We start from the raw sequence: 18,764 nt of genomic DNA, 5'->3' as shown, positions 1-18,764 counted from the left end.
TAATTTTAAGCGTTTATTGTTGAGAATCGGGCTGCCTTGGGCCTGAGAGTATTGATGACAAAAGTTTCCACTGAATAAGCTATTGTTGCTTTTTGAGCTACAAAGACAAAGACACAATGCGATACCAAGGATACAGTGTATCGAGCTTACGCCTACCAAAACCCTAGGTTGGCTCACCAGGGCAGGGGAATCACTGCTGAACTGTCTGTTATCTTGCAACTAATTTTCTTACTAGTGGGAAAGAGATGACATGAGATTGGTAGGGATCCATTAGTTTGTTGAGGACCTCATTTTGCTTTTGCGCATGGCTTACACATTGTAACCCCAGACCCCACGTTTTCCCCAGGTGACCCCCATTTGAATGTTTTTGTACTCGGTGCGTAAGGTATGGGAATAACGGCTTCTCATCACGTTGTGCAGTAGTCTGTGAGACAGTGACCATAACTAATTCATGCAGGCCTTCGTATCCTGTGTCCGAGCGAGTTGCATTTGCAACGGTGGCTAAGGCGACTCTATTCCGCGACCGCTTGAGATCGACAGCTAGTAATAATAGTCTTTTCTTTTTGCCCTCGACGGTCAGATTCCGTGAACATCCTGGGCATAGTATTTATAACCGATAAGATCTCGGAATAATCGTCCACTCAAATTGTCTGCCAAGATCTAATGCCGTTTGGCCAACTTCCCTCCCGTGAACTCGTGGCTTGAACCGGCCAGTGACTTGGCTTGCAGCCTGCCAAGCACCCAAGGAGGCATTAATGCACAACGATAAAATGACCGTATTTCAAGGCTATCCCTCCCTATTATGCCCGAGATGTTACAGCATTAGACGCAGCCAAGGGGTTTTGGTGGGACCGTATCGTATCTGATGCTAAGCCTTTAGAAACGTGGAATTTGGCAGTTTGACACCGAACCAAGAGATAGATTCGAGACCGTTGAAGCTTAATGGATATAGGCAACTCAGATCAGATTCGCCACGCAATGCTTCATACTGTCTGTCACATGGGAGGCTAGCCTATTTCTTACTGGATGCGTTGCTTACTGTACAATCCTGGCTTAGAAGTTACTTCACTCTCCCACTGATTTCAGGTTAACATCTTTTAGTATTTTATACTGCTGTACACCTCGATAAAAATTGTTGTTCTATAAGGCTATCGCTAGTACCCGGTCATTGTCTCCGACGACACAACCTCAAGCAGGTGGAGTCACTGCTGGCCAAGACTATTACTAAGGCTCTATCATTGTACGTTGTAGCTATCCCAGTCAGCCAAGAAACAAGCTTCTAAATAATAAAGACGGATGTCGTTCTAATAAGAAACTCTCTTGGCGGCTGGGTGCTGTCACTTGGCCGCATCTATCAGCATCCTACAGACTGGCCTACCCCAGATCAACGGTGCACAAGTTCCGCCAAGTTCGCCCAGCCGCCTCTGATTAGATGCATCTTGTTTTTATTCGTGATCTAGTGTCTGGGCGTTATGGATCTCTTAGTGGTTATCATGCATTTTCGTTTAAATATACGACTTGGCTTGGCTAGGCTTGAATGGCGGAAGCTCAATTGCCAAGTTTTCCGCCACAACCATGTTGCTGTCGTAGCGCTTCTTAAGTATATGTATTGGAGACCGAATGAACTATGGAGTTGAGCTTGATGTATTATTATTCTTCACTGAGAACACTTGGGTGTTGAGTTATGAATTGTGAGCCATGATATGTTTTCTGGCGAGCCGAGTCATTACAGGTCAAACCTATGTATTGGAGCCTATCATAAATTGCATTCCCAGGGGCTTAAGATTGAGCAGTGAAAATTGTATTTGATGCCTTACTTTCTAGAGCCGAAGAACAAAAAACTTGAACCAACTTTCTATACGCTTGTTGGCGTGACCTTGTCACAATCCGCTTGCAGTCCTCTTCTGGCTGCATCTGACATGAAAGTTGCTGACGAATCAACAATGCACTAAACACAGTACTCTATCAGCTTATCTACAACCATCACCAGCACATATCTTCTCGCATTAATGGAAACGTACACATAAAGAACAAATCGACTGCTCCAACTCCCCTGGACCTCAGAATGGCTGCCTTGACTCGGGTAGGGTCGAAGCTCGAGTTTGTCAGCGTGAGCCACCCAGACGAGGTCAAAAGCCGGTACAACAAGCGCAAAATTCATCAGCATGTAATGAAAGATATAGGATTATCAAGAAGAAAGGATACGCGGAGTAGGAAGTCAGGGACCGAGCCGGACATTTCAAGGGATTTGGCACTTCACGAAACCCACGCGGCAAACACACTCTATCAACCAGATGATTATAAGCATGGCGCAATATCCCAGTCATCAATGCAAATTCTTCAGCCAGGCGCAGATCGGACACTCTACTCCAGGACTGACACTAGAGCTAAAATGATGGAGGCCTTTCGTAAGTAATATTCATCGTGAACTATCAAATCTCACAAAGGGCAGTGCTTCGGCCAAAGTCGTCCATATGCGACAAGGTCAGAGAGATGTGCTTTGCTATCGGCCTCGTCGACCAGGCTACTCTAAATCTTGCACTTGCGGAGACAGCCCTATATAGCAATGAGTATACAGGTGATATGCATTCTGGGCGAGAAGAATCAACTGCGCTGAAGCACTACAATCTCAGTTTACGTTTCACCAGCCAAAAGATCCAAACTTCTAATAGCGTGCCTTCTGACGAAATTTTGATCACTGTTATAGGCCTTGCCAACTACGATGTAATGTTCGAGATCAAAGCTGAAAGCTCCTGCTAACCACCTATAGATGAGCATAGGTAAAGTCGAACGATACCGCACCCACCTGGCCGGCCTAGAGACCTTGGTGCGCGGCCGAGGAGGGGGAGAAATTTTTCGTTCATCCTATTTGTTATTGTCTTTGATTTGGTAGGCAATAGTTAAAACATCTCACAGATCTGAATCTAACAAAGTTGATATTCACAGGTCAGATGTTATCGGAAGCCTGTCTCTGGACCGTCCGCCGAGATTTGCAGCTCCTTCACACCTATGGACTCAGCCTGAGCCGCCCACAATCACCCATGTTCTGGAAAAAACCCTCAACGCTTTGAGGGACTTGTCACCATTTCTTTCAGATTTATGTTCAGTTCTTTTATCACTCACGAGAGTTGCTAAGGCGTCTCAACACTGGGAGGAGTCGACGTTCCGTTACTGTGAAACTATCCTGCATAGCTCATACTTTCTTCTCTTAGTGCCAAGGCACGTACCTTCAGAAGGGCCAGAGGGGCATACTTCTGGAATATTACTAATTCACCAAGCCATTCGTTTGGCCGCTTTGAGATTTCTTGTTACGGCCGCTGAGCACAGTCATCACACACTCGGCGCCATCCATTATCGCAAACCTCAACTTTCAAACTTGCTGGCAGATTATGAAATATCGTGGGATGGGTTGGAAGAACTTCAGGTCTGGGTACTAGTCATAGCGACAGTGACCGAAGGAACTCATGACAGAAGCTGGATGACAGAGAGGATAACTATTACGATTGAACGACTTGGTTTGAACTGGATCAAACTAAAGGGAACGCTGAGACAACTTGCTTGGGTCGATTCTTTTGAAGGCCAGTTTGGGAGGCTGGAAGAGGCCATGAATAGTCAGAAGGGGAGAGAGAGGGTTGATTGAATACCGCGAAACTGATGAGAAATTACAAGAGATTCTCAAATTTCTGGGTAGTCGATTGCAGGGAAATGACTGTCCAAAGTTCGGTAAAAATCAAAGACCAGAGCGTTTGAACTCGTGTGATAGGCCAGCTCGGATCAGATATCTCGGACTGTGCCTCGGACTCTTCATCAGGTAACGTTAGTCTAGCAAGCCCCCAATTACGGGTGATCAACCCGCTGTTCCCGTATTGGCATAAATCAATTTATTAAGACTCGAGCACTGAGTGGTCAGCTCGCTTTCAAACCATGTCTAAGCCTCAATCCATGGGGCATATATCAAATAGAGTCGCGCCTCAATATTTAGCCTAGCAACGTTTCCCAGGTTAATCCGTTCGATTTTGGGAGATCTTCCTAGTAATACCTGTGGCGATGCAAAGTTTGGCAATATTCGAAGGATTCTACCGGGTTTTAGGTTTCTGTAAGAACTAAAGACCATGGTCCGAGTGTGAGGGCGGCGTTCCTGTGCGAAGGCCCGGCTGTTTGCAATATATCTCTCTATTTAAGCAATGAAATCTCTTGAGTCTGTTTGAGAACGATACAGCAATTCACTTTGTTCAATTTTGAGATGAAGGTCAATAATTTCGTTCGCGGTCTTGCGTTATTCTCTGCCGGAGCTTGTGCATACAAACAGCTCACACCCCAGCTTGTAGCGGATGATATCAAAGCAGAGGAGTAACGAATAAACCTCTGGACTGAAATGTTTTGAGATAAAAAAAACTGATGTTCTATAGTCTCGACAAGACGCTTCAAGCTTTATACAGAATTGCCCTTGACAACAGCAACAACCGGGCCTTTGGGCTCCCCGGTTACAAGGCATCGCTTGATTTTGTTCTTTCTCGCCTAGGCGGCGGTAACCATTTCGATATCACTGTTCAGCCATTCAAACATCTCTTTTCCCAAACTCGAAAGATCGTCCTGATAGGCCCCGATGGAGAACATGTTGATGCCGTCTCACTGCAGTACAATCATGCAACTCCCCTACCTGGCGGCGTAGCTGCTCCTTTGGCCCTCGTCCCCATAGACGATGTTCGTGGCTCCGGTTGCTTCGCGGACCAGTGGAAGGATATTGATTTCGAAGGGAAAATCGCCTTGATCAAGCGCGGGAAATGCCAGTTTGCAAACAAGCTCAAATTGGCCAGAGACAACGGTGCTTCAGCAGCCATCGTCTTCAATGATAATCCCAACCATACGGCGGGATCTGGATCCCTCGGGGCAGAGAACTTTGGTAAGCTTGCACCTGCTGGTGTCGTCACGTACGACAAGGGAAATTCTTGGGCCGAACGTCTTGAAGCAGGGGAAAACCTTAAGATCAATCTGACCATCGATGTCCTGACTGAAAAGCGCGAGACTTGGCAGGTCATAGCAGATACCAAGGCTGGTGATTCTAACAGTGTTGTTATACTGGGTGCCCATCTTGACTCGATTCAAGAAGGCCCGGCATTAATGACAATGGAAGTGGCGTCGCCGCCCTACTCAGTATCGCCGAGGCAGTCAAGAAGTATAAAAACATCAAAAACAAGCTTCGATTTGCCTTCTGGGGCGCTGAGGAGAGTGGGATGATTGGGTCAACTTACTACGTCTCCAACCTGTCCAAGGATGAGTCCAGAAAGATTCGGTTCTACTACAACTACGACATGATTGCCTCTCCACGGCCTTACTACATTGTATATGCCGACTCGGACGCACACAAATCTGGCGCAAGATATCTTTATGATTTTTTGGCCGACAAAGGGTATCCTGCTGAGTATACGTAAACCCTTCCTCCTTACTTCTCTTCAATGGATTCTGCTAACCCGCCACAGACCTTTTGGGGCGTCCTCTGACTACGTGGGGTTCCTTGAACTCGGCATTCCTTCGTCCGGTATCTTCACAGGGGCTGGTGCTCCGCAAGATGGTTGCTATCATACTCTGTGTGATAATATTAAGAACATTAATCAGAAAGCACTTCTCGTCAATGCTAAGGCTGCCGGCTACGCCGCTGCAAGTCTTGCCTTGAGTGTAGATGAGGTACCTATGCATGAGAACTCAACTGTCAACCCTTTGAGCAAGCGCGGAGTAGCGAGAAACATGGTTCGTTGGGCGAATGTTATTCGAGGTACAGTGAAGGTCCATAGCTGTGGGAGTGAGAGGAAGATCTTTATCTGAGGCATTGATTAACATATTCAAATACTCTACAAAAGATGGAGGTTCGAATCACGGCATTTTTTACTTTTAAGAATGATGAAAGGTAGTTGACGGTATCTACAATGAAGAGCTTCCGTTGCTTGGGTTAAAGGGGATCTGAAATCTACCTTTATATGAACCCTATGGTTCCGCCTAAATAGGCAAACAGCTACAGTTTTTCATGGGACTTTTGTTTTTCTCTCTCTTATAGAAAAACCTAAGTAGACAGAATCTTTGGCCTTCCTTCGGCATCTAAATCGAAAATATCTTCCTCAATCTTGGCCCCATTCTTCAAGGCCTCCTCAAGGCCTCCCCTCAGCATGTAGGGATCAGTTGAAAATCCTTTATGCCACTCTCGCCCTTCATATTCCTCTTCCACGGGTTTCTCACCAGTAGCCTGGATTGCTTTAGAACTCTTTTCAATATTCCCCCACACTCGGAGAATGTTTTCTCCTGCGAGCAGACGGATCTGCTCATCTGTTGCACCTCGCTGCATGAGCACCTCCATCAAACTGGGATACTTGGAAACATCCTCTAGCCCAATAGGTACGTTTGACATGCCAAAGAAATCCGCACCGATTCCAACGCAGTTCCAGCTACATACCTCTGCGATGTGGAAGATATGATCAGCCACATCGTGTATTGATGCTTGTTCAGGATGCTTCATGTTGAGGAAGCGATTGAGGAACACGGCCATAACTATGCCGCCGTTTTGCTTGACCTGTCGAAGAACATCGTCGGGGACATTTCGGAGATGCGGCTCAATAGCGTATGCTCCAGAATGCGAGAATATTACCGGCGCTCGAGCAATGCTGAGAACATCCCTCATTGTCTGATGAGAAACGTGCGATAGATCAACCATCATTCCCAGCCTGTTCATCTCTTTGATAGCTACTTTTCCAAGCTTTGCAAGCCCAGTATCTGCAGTTCCAGAGGCAACAGTTGAAGCTGCCATTGCGAATGCATTGTCACAATTGTGAGTAATAGTCATGTATCGCGCTCCCAGTTCGTACATCTGCCGAAGGCTTGCAATGCTGCCACCAACCTGATGGCCACCTTCAATGCCAATCATGCTTGCGATGCGGCCTTTTTTGAACGCCTTTCTAGCGCAGGCTGCCGTATCGCAATACTCCAAATCTTTTGGGTGCTCTCGGATGAAGCGTCGAGTCACATCGATTTGCTCAAGCGTGTCTCGAACGATCCACTATCAAGAGATTAGCAACGGCCAAACATGAGAGAAGATTCGGCGAAAGAACTGCCACTCACGGAAGGATCCTCAAAGTGCTTTTGCTGTTCGTCGCAGTCTACATACACGCTCCAGAATTGACCACCGACCATGCCTTGCCTCAGTCGCTGTAGATCTGTATGGCCCAGCAATCGGTTGGTAAAGTCGAAACGTTCATCATAGATGCGGTTCTTGAGTTCAAGACGAAGCATGAATGGTAGATCATTGTGGCCGTCAATTAAACTGTGGACTGTCAGTGCAATCTTCTTAAGCAAGACCAAGAGTTGGCTTACGGCGTCGTCTTGAGGATTCGCTTGGTACGCTCTGCATAATTGGTGGGATCAATCGACTCTTGACCAGGCCATAAGAAGGTAAATGGACTCAGTAAAAGCACGATCCCAGCAGTAATGACTGGATATCGAAATCGTGACCACCAGGCTGTGGCTGAGGAATTGGCGTGTAGCACCAATGCCCCATCGCGATTGTTCTTAGTTGACGTCGCTGATTGAGGAGTGTTCGCCTGCTGGCTATTTCGTCGGGGCGGCGAGGACACAGTCGGTGACGAATCGGCCATGACCACCAAACTATGATTGTGAAAATGAACAACTTGAGCATGGAAATAAAAGGCCAATTTCCTGAAACTTATACGAGTCTAGATCGGAGCAGAGTTTGCGATTGAGTCACGATTAGTTATCCTTGCTAACCACTGAACAGGTGGAGTGGTAAGCGGGCTCCAATAAAATTAACACACTAACTAGTAACTCAGCTGCACGATAGGTAGATGGATCAGCAAATCGAGCGACGGGATGGAAGACGGTAAATGAAAAGACATGACAGCCATTTATTGAAAGAGCGATTTGATCTAGATTATCTCACCGAATTATCATCTTTCCTCAATTCAGACTGATTCTTCGTCGTTGTTTTGATAGTCGTTTCGAGGTTTTATTGTCAGACGGGATGGAAACTAACGGGAATAGTGTCACTGTCCAATACAAGAAGATGTCATAATTATCAGAACAGAATGCTGTAACTCGGCACCCAGAACTGGGACTATTTTCTTCTTCTCGGATATATCGAAAGCACCCCAAAATGATGGACTCTAAGCATTTGCTCTATCCAGACACTAAACTTAACATTGGTTCTTGAGCATCCATCTCAATCCTGGACCCCTTCAATCAGATTCTTGATCCCCTCACCATTCATGGTTTTCTTCCACGCTTCCGAAGCTTGATTGAAGGGAGTAACGCTACTGATCAGAGACGAAACTGACACCTCACCAGATTCGAGAAGCCCAAGAGCAATTTCAAAATCCCCAGGGCCATATCGGAACGAGGTTTTTAACACCATTTCTCTCTCACACATGGCATGAAGGGGCAAAGTCTGCATAGCTTTGCCAAGTCCAATTTGAACAAAAACACCTCCGCGCCTCAAAGCATAGATGCCAAGTTGTGCTGATGATTCGACTCCGGTGCATTCCAAGACAACGTCAGCACCATTGACAAGACCAGTCTCTTGTCTCAATCTAGCAGCTTCCTGTTCAGTTGTCGAAGTTGAACTCGATTGAGGCTTGAAGGTTTGGCACTTGAGACCCTTTTCTGCAAACTCAAGTTTATTCGCGTTGATATCGGTGATGACAACCTGCTTGGCTCCATAGGCCCACGCTGTTGCCGCTGTGAGATAGCCCACGGCACCCGCTCCTTGGACTATGACTGTATGGCCAGGTCGTATATCGGCGAGACGAACTCCGTGGACAGCGACACTCAAAGGCTCCACCAGAACAGCCTCTTCCAGGCTGATCGAGTCGGCAATTTTATATGCGAAATCCTCTGGGATCTTGAAATATCGAGAAAGCGTTCCGTGTGTCGACGGGGGGTCCGCAGCGAACTTCATCTTCTGGCAGAGATTGTATCGTCCGGATTTGCAGTATGTGCAACTCTTGCACGAGAAGCCCGGTTCAATAGCCACGCGATCGCCAGGCTTGAGGTTCGAAACCGCGGGGCCGGCTTTGTAAATAATTCCGGAAGCTTCGTGGCCCATCACCAGAGGATGCTCCTCGGAAACCTTCCTTGCGAATCCGCCTTCTGTCCAGAAATGAACCTGCTACTGTCAGTGTTATATCTAAGACTGTTGGGCTGATGCTCACATCGCTACCGCAAACACCTGTGTATGCAATCTTCACAATTACATCGTGCGGATCTTCAATCTGGGGAATTGGTCTTTCACCGAAGCGAGCGTCTTCGGGGCCATAGAGAAAACAGGATGGATTCTATCAACCTTATGTCAGTCCACTATTTATCAGAAGCTCAGACGATACTGACCATCTCGCTCATAGTGTAAAGTAAGGTAGAAAAGTTCCGGAATCAAAGGACTGAAGGCGCAACTGTATGGATAGTGTTAAAGACTTAAAGTTATGAAATATTTATTACAATATATATATATATATATGCATTCGACCCAGCAGTTACTGTATTCGCAGTCATGTGGTAATTATCTTCGGGTCACTGTCCTCCGAAGGAGGGGAAGCATGACTGTATTACCGATGTCACCTCTCCATCGTGAGTAACCATTGGGGATGGCCGAGTTATAGTAGACCAATCCATTACACAATCTGGAACGAGAAAACCATCTGCATCGCTGGCTTGGGTATGATAATAGATAATCTCTCAAAAAACGATCAATAGTTTGTACAAAGTTTGATTTTCGTGATTGCGAAGGGAAAGGGAGTCAAATCAGGCATAGACTTTTAACATTTAACTTGAAGATGCTAGCCAGGCACTCAATTGGTCAAGTATTTACGCGAATACTGGTAGGCTTTTCTGCACTAGGTAGTCTTCTCTTCCATATATAGACTACCTAGGCAGATGATAACTTGAAATCATCCTCGGACTCAACTCGGTGATAATTACTGTATAGACTTCTACACTCTTATTCAATATCGACCGCTGTAAAATAAATTTATGATACTTTAGATTCCCTTCCTTCCACTGTCTCAAGGCAATACATAGCCTCCATCAATCAACAGATCGCTTCCAGTCATATATGTTGAAGCATCGCTAGCAAGGTACAAGTAAAGACCCTTGATCTCCTTGACATGTCCCTGTCTTCCAAGAACAGCCATACGATACGCTTCATTAAGCGCCTCAGGACTTGCACCCATCTTTGTATCAAAGAAACCAGGAGATACAATATTTACACGAGCAAACTCGCGCCATTCCCTAGCAAGAGACTTCCCAAAGTGTGTTATAAAGGCCTTGCTCCCGTTATAGACTGGCTGATCTGTTGGCACGTTGACGATATGGGCACTCATGCTGGAGGTGATAATGAAGTTCCCGAAACCCTGACGCTTGAAAATCTCACCGGCGTATTTGGCAGAAAATACAACTCCGTCCACTACATGATTGTTAGTGGAACCAAAGACGTTGGGAGTGGTTCCTTACCATTCACCGACATCTGCTTCCTGTATTCTTCCAAAGTCTGTTCAAGAATGGGTTTTGAAATTGCCATGCCTATCACCGATTTCTTAGCTCTATCCAGAATACCATGATCCTTAGCCCGGAAAGACTCACCTGCATTTGCAACATAGACATCGATCTTGCCAAAATCTTCAAGAACGGCCTTTAGGGCATCTTGAATCTGCTGTGAATCAGATACTGAGGGAAACGTTCGTGTCAGCTGTTGCTAGAGGTTCTGTTCACCCAAAAGTACCCACCGTCGACCTTGTAAGCAGATGCCTTGATGCCATGTTGCTCTGAAAGTAGCCGAGCCTTTTCAATGGCAGCGTCATTGCTGAAACACATATTAGGCCAGTCTAGTGACATGGATTGAAAGGAAAGTGTTATAAGCAACTCACGAGTTATACCAAAGAGCAACGTTTCCGCCTGCCTCAGCGTAGCCCTCGGCTACCGCGTACCCTAGACCATCGGCAGCTCCGTTAACAACGAGGACCTTTCCATTCAAGCGAAGCTGCTCAACCACATTGTTGGGAATGTTAGGAAAGGGCTTAGGGAAACCCTCTCGCACTTTGGTGGCATCTTGAACTGACATGGACATGATGAATGAATTCTTGGTAGCTGGGTGATTCATGTATCTAAAAGTGAGGAGAAGAAGAGGGGCATTATTATATGAATGACTACCTACGTGCGTTCCCTCATCTGCTATATCTCTCTCAAACCCCACATCGGAGCACTAAACACCGACGCTGGCCCCTCTCACCAGGCGCCGCCATTCGAGCAAGAGGACGAATCCCTACTCCGTACTAGTTAGGGGATTAGTTACCATGATTCGATGTATAATGACAGCTTTTCCCCACGCTTTTCTATGCGCGCCAGTAACACGTACCTGTAGTTACGGATCGAATCACGGAACCCGCCTTTCCTGATTGGGAGTCTAGGTAGACTGTAACAGCATCGCACTGGGTATCAAACCTTGTGAAGGTAGATCCAGTGTCAATGCTGGTATAACGCATCAACTTGGTACTTGGAAGGCAACGGTTTCTGCGATCACCGCTTACTGCCCGATCATCAATTTAAGGTACCTACGGTATGTACACGGCAGTCGCTGATAGCGGGTCAGTTCAGCTTATCATTGAACGGCTGATTGGCCAATTTCAACCAGGATCTCGTTTTTGTGGCTGTCTGACAGCAGGAAAGATATCTTTCCCCTGATGACGATGCAACCTGGCTTTCTCAACGTTTCCCGAGCATCCACAATCTTCAATTCCCGGCAGTTGCAAGTAACAGACCCCACTGGCCAAGATGTGGCTTCTTGGGGTTCAGGATGACGGCTCCTCGCTCCTCGCCCGCCTCCTCCGCTTCTCAGGCGTGATACTAGTCGCGTTACTCGTCCACGCCTTTCGAAAAGGTTATCGAGTTCGCAAGAAGTTTCAGGCCCTCAAGGATCAGGGAATCGTATGTATCCCCATCATCACTACATAACTTCAGTTTCTGATGCAAGAGATAGCCCATTATGAAACATTCTATGATTCTCGGTCACCTTGAAGTTATTGGGAAGCTCGTCTCAACACTTCCATCCGATGCCCACGGCGATTACCTGATGCTGAAGATCCAAGAGAATTGGCGAGAACTTTTCCCCCAATGCACAAAATGCCCACCTGTTGCTTACGTTGATACATGGCCCTTCACGGCTCCGATGGTTATCTCTCTCAATGCACATGTTTCGGCTCAGTTCACACAAGAACACTCTCTACCCAAGGCTTATGAACAGAAACATGTTCTTTATCCCCTCACAAAGAACCGCGATTTGGCCTCCATGGAGGGTGCGGAGTGGAAGATCTGGCGCAAACGACTGAGTCCAGCCTTCAGTATTCAAAATATCAATAGTCGTTTACCAGACATTCTTGAGGAGGTGGAGGACTTTGCCAACGTTCTCAAGAGCAAAGCAGGCAAAGATGGAGAATGGGGCGAGGTCTTTCCACTTGGAGATGCCACTGCCAATCTCACTCTCGATGTTATCATTCGTCTTTTTCTGTATGTTCCACTATGTCTCTAAAGATTTGCCGACGTCAAACTGGATACTAATAACGTCACAAAGGAACATTCGCATTCACGAGCAGTGGGGAAGAAGCTCCCCTGTTTGTGCCGCCCTTCTCGACAGCATTTCTAGGTTGTACTTCTTCGTAAATCCTGCCAACTTCATCCAATACTGCAATCCGTGGCGCCATTTCAAACTCTGGCAGAACTACAGAACTCTTGTCAAAAGCTTCACTCCTGCCCTTCAAGAGCGCATGAACAAGCTTCAGCAGGATCGCACAGCGAAGGGAAAAACACTGGTCGATCTAATTGTACAGGCTCTCGATGCCGAGAGAGCTGAACAGAAAGGAGCAGGACAGGACAGCAAGGACCAATCAAACATGCAGCTTGACGCTGACTTCCTGGAGATGGCCATTGGGCAGATCAATACGTTTCTCTTCGCAGGCTTTGATATAACTGCGGCAACTATTGCTTGGCTTTTCCGCCTGCTCAGCGAATATCCGGAGGTTCTGGCCAAATTGCGAGAGGAGCATGATGCAGTCCTTGGTCCGAATGCCTGGGGTGTCGCAGATGTGATAAGGGAGAACCCACAGTTGCTGGGCCAGCTCCCTTACACACTAGCTGCCCTTCGTGAATCTATGCGTTATCATACCAACGTCGGTACAATGCGTCGTGGCGAGCCTGGGTTCTTCCTCGTGGGTCCGCCGGGCTCCGATCCTGGATTTGAAGGGAAGAAGCTGCCAACCGAGGACTTCATTGTTTGGGATGGGTCATATGCAATTCATCGTGACCCCGAGATCTGGCATAGAGCCTGGGAATTCCTTCCAGAACGTTTCCTGGTCACTGATCCGGAGGATCCCTTGTACCCGCCACCCAACGGCTGGCGTTCCTTCGAGGCCGGGCCACGAGTTTGCATCGGGCAACATCTTGCCACTGTCGAGATAAAACTAGCCATGGTACTGATAGCGAGATGCTTTGATGTCGAGTGTGCATGGGAAGAATGGGACCAGATTAAGTAAGTCTCCTGGGCTCTGAATCACGTCGCGCGATGTGTTGCTGACAAAGGCCTCTCGTACAGTGGAACTGCAAACTCTGAAAAGGCACAACCGACTGTCTGGGGTGATCGTTGCTATCAAGTTGGAACAGATTCGCCGCCACGAGTCAAAAATGGTATGCCTGTGCATGTTAGGACGCGTGGACTGTCGAGTTGAGCCGACGTTGAGAGAAGCGATAATAACTGAGCGAGCAAGAGGCTTTTACGTATTGTAGTCGATGATGGCTAAGCTAGACCGGTGGGCATTGCTAGCGAAAGACTCAACGAAGCAGCTGAGAACACAGCATACTGGACTTGGTTACAAAGGAGCTACAATCGCAACGAAGCTGTACCCCAGTTGTTACATCTTCGAACTAATCTAGTATACGGTGTGGTAGCCTTATTCCTCAGTTGGCTAGACCCCCCAGAGCAATATCCTTCCGGTACACCATGTCTTCGAAAGACACGCAGTCGACACCCATATATGCCCTGCGACGTGCCTCTTCTAGGGTATCACCGTAAGCAGCAACCGAAAAGACACGCCCTCCCGCGGTCTTCAACAAACGACCCTCCTTTCGGGTCCCAGCGTGACAGATAACCACCCCCTCAGGTGGAGAACTCAATGTAGCAACCTTTCCAGTTTTGTAGTCCCCAGGGTATCCGCCGGATGCAATAACAACATTGCAAGCATAGCCTGACTTAATTTTGATGTTGTTTTTCACTTGTGCGAGTGTCCTATTTGTGCACGATAGCATGACACTCGCGAGGTCGGTGTCCTCGTGAACAAGAAGCATTGAGCTTTGAGTTTCTGGGTCGCCGAAGCGAACATTGTACTCGATGACTTTAGGGCCCGATTTGGTGACCATGACACCAGTGAACAACAGGCCACAGAAAGGACGGCCTGGTAGGGTTGTTAGCGGCCGATTTGAAACAAAACGTGGGAATCAGCTCACCTTCTTTTTCAAGGGCATCGAATGTAGGTTTCAAGATGTCTTCATCAATCTTATGTAAGACATCTGGGGTCACCATGGGCACTGGTGAGTAAACCCCCATGCCTCCAGTGTTGGGTCCCTTGTTTCCCTCTAGGATGCGCTTATGGTCTTGCCCAGGCGGAAGAGAGAAGAAGGTCTCGCCGTCGCTGAAGGTCAGCATGCTAATCTCGTACCCGTCCATGAACTCTTCGATTACTACTGAGGAGCCTGCCGTAGAGAATTTGCCGTCACCCATGATGCTGCGAAGATCTTCCAGTGCTGCTTCTGGTGTTTCAGGGAGAACGACGCCCTTGCCTGCGGCGAGGCCGTCTGCCTTGATGACGATGCGGTGGTCTTTGTCGGTGAAAACATGGCGCACGTATGCACTGGCAGCCTCGAGGTTGTCAAAACTCCGGTGGTGGGCCGTCGGAATGCCGAACTTATTCATAAACTCCTTCGCAAAGACTTTGGACCCCTCAAGTTCTGCAGCCTCGCGCGAAGGGGCGAAGCAAGGCACGCCAACTAAAGAGAGGGAATGTCAGTCTGCGATTGATGGATAGAGGTCGATAGCTGGCCCCTGACCTTTACGAAAAGATTCTTCGATGCCATTCACCACATCATCATCAGGCCCGACGACTACCAGACCTATACCGATTTCTTTGGTACGCTTCGCCAAATCGTGATATTCCGAACTGCTGACACCTTCAAGGGCGGAAATCCCGACTGTGCTGTTGCTGGCTGCAACCTCATGTGTGCCAGCATTGCCAGGGAATACGAAAACATGTTTGACTGATCTGGCTCGACTCAGCTGCCAGGCCAAGGCATGCTCTCGGGCACCCTTCCCGATAACAAGCACCCGGAGGTCTCGTTCAGTCATGGGTTAATGTTAATGCGCCGACGTGATCTGTGATCAAAGTAGGTACCTAGTACCTGATGCATCACTTGATGGCACACGAGTGGGTGGAATCAGGCTGCAGCGAGAGGGGGAAGGCGTGGAAAAGTGGAAAAGTGACGGGGCGGGATGTGAGGCTCGAGGAGGAGGAGGTAAGGTCGTGATGTGAAAGGGTTACATAGTACCTCAGGTAGGTACCTAGGTAAGGTAGTGATCGATGGTGTGGGTCATGCGAAAATGCTCAATACCTTATTTCTAGGGCTTCCACATGCCTACACAAGGTACCTACTGATCTACTAATGAGATCCCCTTTTAACAGAAAACCTAAGGTGTGTTGACGCTGATAAGGTCTGGGTTCGTAGGCATCAGCCAGAGCGGCCATTTGCTTGAGTGAGGTCCGGTACCAGCAATAGGTACACAGCCTCGAGAATATAAAATTTAAGTAAGTGCTTAGGTACCTAGTAGGTATGTATGTTTCGCTTGCTCTACTGTTATATGTTGGATGCTGTTACCTCTACCCAGGTACTAGCCTTTGGATGGATGACTTATTAGAAACTTTGCATACCTTAGATAAGTACTTACCTAATGAAAGGTATACAAAACCTTGGGTAACAAAAGCACTTCTGCGTATATACATGCCATATTTCCATTTCAAAACTCTCATCGCGAGGAATTGTCTGTCAGTCCTGCGCTCCATTCCTTCAAACTTTACTGCTTCCATGCCAGAATATGTCCTCTGAGCTTCGACATCGAGGTGGTTACCAATGCCACATATACTAATACTCGACCGTCTCGGCCAAAGACGCTGTCCACAAGATCATAGTTGAGCGTACTTGTGGCGGGGCTGGAGAATAAATCGACATTGAAGAGCTCCTGGTTGGTCGTGAATTGAGTGTCACCACAACCACAGATGGAACGATATGGAGGTTGTTCTCAGTCGTACAAGATGCACAGAGAATAGTATCAGCCATCAGAGGGCTCAACAGCAAAGGAATGATGACACCGTATTCCTTCCTAGCAATCACGGGGCGCGGCTGGAGCGAATACACAAGCAGTTTCGATAGCGGCCTCCAGTGGATATCGGGGGGCGTATCGAGTAGGCGAGGTCATCGAATTTGGAGCATTACCACAAGGTAAGATGCTACTACTGACTCCTCTGGGGCGTTCTCGTTGAGGTGCTGGTCTTGCATATAGGCACATCGTGGGTAGGAGACTGCCTCGTGACTCAAGGCAGCAGCGTTTTGGCGGTGGTTTGCATAAGGCAGCCCATCCCACGGAAGAAGTCATCAAAGGAGCTTATGACGGGGCCCGAGAGATCATTTTTAAGGGCAAATATCTAGGTACGAATATCGGTCAAATTCTTTCTTCGTGGCGAAGTTGCAATTAGGCTTGATGGTCCATAAAGAGAAAGCTGGATTTCCTGCATTTCAGACTGAAGGGTAAGGTTCTCAGACTCACTCAAATACTCTCTATTAGATTGGCTATTGGTCTAGAGAGCCATGATGCTATAGGTCTTTTGTATCATTCAGTCTTCTTTCGTACTAAGAGCATTTCCAGTTCTGTTAGAGTGTGTGTTGGAGGAAACAGCAGACCTCGACGCTCAGATGCAATCGGCCAATGACCAAAATGTCCAGATTGTTTGTTACCTTGGTTGACTTCGGAATTCTGCTATGAGCATGCTGTCGTTGCTATTGTATCTCCGATACGTGATCGGTGATAAGCAAGATGGTGTGGAGCTTCATCACCAAATGCTTGTCGCCCAACGAAGTTAAACGGGAATAGAGAGCCATTAAGTCCGTGATCCCAACACTATAAGACACAGCGCCGTGACTATCAGCACATGTGAATTGAAGCAATCCACAAATCGAGCTCGAAACTTACACAGCCTTTAGCACTAAGTACCATCGACAATCAGATCAAAATGACAACTCCAGTTTGGTTCATTACCGGAAGCTCTAACGGCCTTGGTCTGCTTCTCAGCTTGAGAGTCTTGAAAGCAGGGCACAGAGTCATTGCAACTGTCCGGGACACAACAAGATCAGCCGACGCTGTCCGCCAAATCGAAGAAGCTGGCGGAAAGATCGTGACCATAGACCTGACTGAATCCAAGGCTAGCATTACCAAAAAACTCCAAGATGCAGAGAAGATTTATGGGAGAATCGACTTTTTGGTGAATAACGCTGGATACTCCGTCTTGGGAGGCATCGAGCTTTTTACGTGAGTTAGCCCAGTTATTGTTCAAATGACCGAGCGCACACTAAAGCCTGTGATAAGGGAGGCCGAGGCCGAACATCAGATCCAGACAAACTTATTTGGTCCTCTATACACCATTCAAGCTGCCCTCCCCGGAATGAGAAGCCAAGGCTCCGGCACCATCATCAACATTAGCAGTATCGCTGGCCAAGATGCCCAACCCAGCTGCGGGCTCTACAGTGCCAGCAAGTTCGCTCTCGAAGGTCTAAGCGAGAGTCTGTCTAAGGAGGTCAAAGAGTTCGGTATCGATGTTTTGCTGATTGAACCCGGTGCGTTCCGTACAAACTTCCTCGAGGCCAGCATTAAGAGCAACATTGCTGGCGAGAAAGCATATCAAGGAACGTTGTTGGAAGCAACACTTCAGAAGTTTGACAAGGCAGCTGGAAAGCAGCCTGGAGATCCCAGTAAGGCAGTGGACATTATCTTCGAGGTGGCCACGGGCGAGGGAGCAGCAGGCCATCTTAAGGGAAAGATCCTGAGATTACCCTTGGGCCAAGATTGCTTTGCTCGTCTGAAGAAGAAGCTTGATTTTCTTCAGCATGACGTTGAAGCAACTCGAGAGATTGGTATCACAACGGACCTAGACGAGAAGTAGACTCCTATAGCTCGAATTACAAGGTGGTCAACCAAGATGCTACAAGAACACCGCCATTTTTTTATTTTATTTTTTATCACGAGTACATACTACCGATGATCAGCTAGAGTCCCATTTGACGTATCCAAGGTACGTCTTAAATGAAAGAGAATGCATACTTTCCCATTAGCATATCGGCCCGGTTGTATACAATGTAGATGGCCTGGTTTGAGGTCATGCACAACCAACTCTTTGTCATAGTGAAAGCGATTTCCATTCAGTCCTAAAAAGGCGCACTGCGTCGCAGGTTTGCCAAAACCTCAGTAGTAGACATACAATGAAGCACAAAGACCAACTTAAAGGCCGGCACTGTGGAACAAGGCAAGCGCCGAGTAAACACCATAGTGTCTTTGTTGGAAAAGAGCAACAATGGGCCTAGAAAGGCCAGATTTGCAGCCCAAGACGAGTTCCCAGACTGAACACTTA

The 18,764-nt window shown here is 47.5% G+C and overlaps 7 protein-coding genes across 7 annotated transcripts; 3 read left to right on the top strand and 4 right to left on the bottom strand.

The window, feature by feature from the left end:
- Nucleotides 1-4,243: 4,243 nt before the first annotated feature.
- Nucleotides 4,244-5,823, top strand: FSUBG_11128 (leucine aminopeptidase 2; the record flags this gene model as incomplete). Its single annotated transcript, XM_036675777.1, has 4 exons — nt 4,244-4,350; nt 4,410-5,070; nt 5,199-5,428; nt 5,481-5,823. The coding sequence occupies 4 exons, from the start codon at nt 4,244-4,246 to the stop codon at nt 5,821-5,823; spliced, it is 1,341 nt and encodes a 446-aa protein (XP_036533402.1).
- Nucleotides 5,824-6,058: 235 nt separating this feature from the next.
- FSUBG_11127 (membrane dipeptidase) lies at nt 6,059-7,640 on the bottom strand (the record flags this gene model as incomplete). Its single annotated transcript, XM_036675776.1, has 3 exons — nt 6,059-7,045; nt 7,108-7,309; nt 7,360-7,640. 3 exons carry the CDS (start codon nt 7,638-7,640, stop codon nt 6,059-6,061), a joined length of 1,470 nt encoding a protein of 489 aa, XP_036533401.1.
- Nucleotides 7,641-8,221: 581 nt separating this feature from the next.
- Nucleotides 8,222-9,396, bottom strand: FSUBG_11126 (xylitol dehydrogenase; the record flags this gene model as incomplete). Its single annotated transcript, XM_036675775.1, has 3 exons — nt 8,222-9,163; nt 9,210-9,332; nt 9,385-9,396. The coding sequence occupies 3 exons, from the start codon at nt 9,394-9,396 to the stop codon at nt 8,222-8,224; spliced, it is 1,077 nt and encodes a 358-aa protein (XP_036533400.1).
- Nucleotides 9,397-10,055: 659 nt separating this feature from the next.
- On the bottom strand, nt 10,056-11,116 carry FSUBG_11125 (Sorbitol utilization SOU1; the record flags this gene model as incomplete). Its single annotated transcript, XM_036675774.1, has 5 exons — nt 10,056-10,456; nt 10,504-10,572; nt 10,633-10,716; nt 10,776-10,852; nt 10,917-11,116. 5 exons carry the CDS (start codon nt 11,114-11,116, stop codon nt 10,056-10,058), a joined length of 831 nt encoding a protein of 276 aa, XP_036533399.1.
- A 704-nt stretch (nt 11,117-11,820) lies between these two features.
- FSUBG_11124 (sterigmatocystin monooxygenase) lies at nt 11,821-13,574 on the top strand (the record flags this gene model as incomplete). Its single annotated transcript, XM_036675773.1, has 3 exons — nt 11,821-11,973; nt 12,026-12,552; nt 12,617-13,574. 3 exons carry the CDS (start codon nt 11,821-11,823, stop codon nt 13,572-13,574), a joined length of 1,638 nt encoding a protein of 545 aa, XP_036533398.1.
- Nucleotides 13,575-13,995: 421 nt separating this feature from the next.
- On the bottom strand, nt 13,996-15,436 carry FSUBG_11123 (phosphoribosylamine-glycine ligase; the record flags this gene model as incomplete). Its single annotated transcript, XM_036675772.1, has 3 exons — nt 13,996-14,489; nt 14,542-15,081; nt 15,142-15,436. The coding sequence occupies 3 exons, from the start codon at nt 15,434-15,436 to the stop codon at nt 13,996-13,998; spliced, it is 1,329 nt and encodes a 442-aa protein (XP_036533397.1).
- A 1,936-nt stretch (nt 15,437-17,372) lies between these two features.
- Nucleotides 17,373-18,299, top strand: FSUBG_11122 (oxidoreductase yusZ; the record flags this gene model as incomplete). Its single annotated transcript, XM_036675771.1, has 2 exons — nt 17,373-17,668; nt 17,726-18,299. 2 exons carry the CDS (start codon nt 17,373-17,375, stop codon nt 18,297-18,299), a joined length of 870 nt encoding a protein of 289 aa, XP_036533396.1.
- Nucleotides 18,300-18,764: the final 465 nt, after the last annotated feature.

This window comes from Fusarium subglutinans, assembly GCF_013396075.1.
Source record: "Fusarium subglutinans strain NRRL 66333 chromosome Unknown NRRL66333_c0000204, whole genome shotgun sequence".
Lineage (NCBI taxonomy): Eukaryota > Fungi > Ascomycota > Sordariomycetes > Hypocreales > Nectriaceae > Fusarium > Fusarium subglutinans.
The sequence above is the reverse complement of the archived record's forward strand: the minus strand, read 5'-3'. Positions and strand labels throughout refer to the sequence as shown.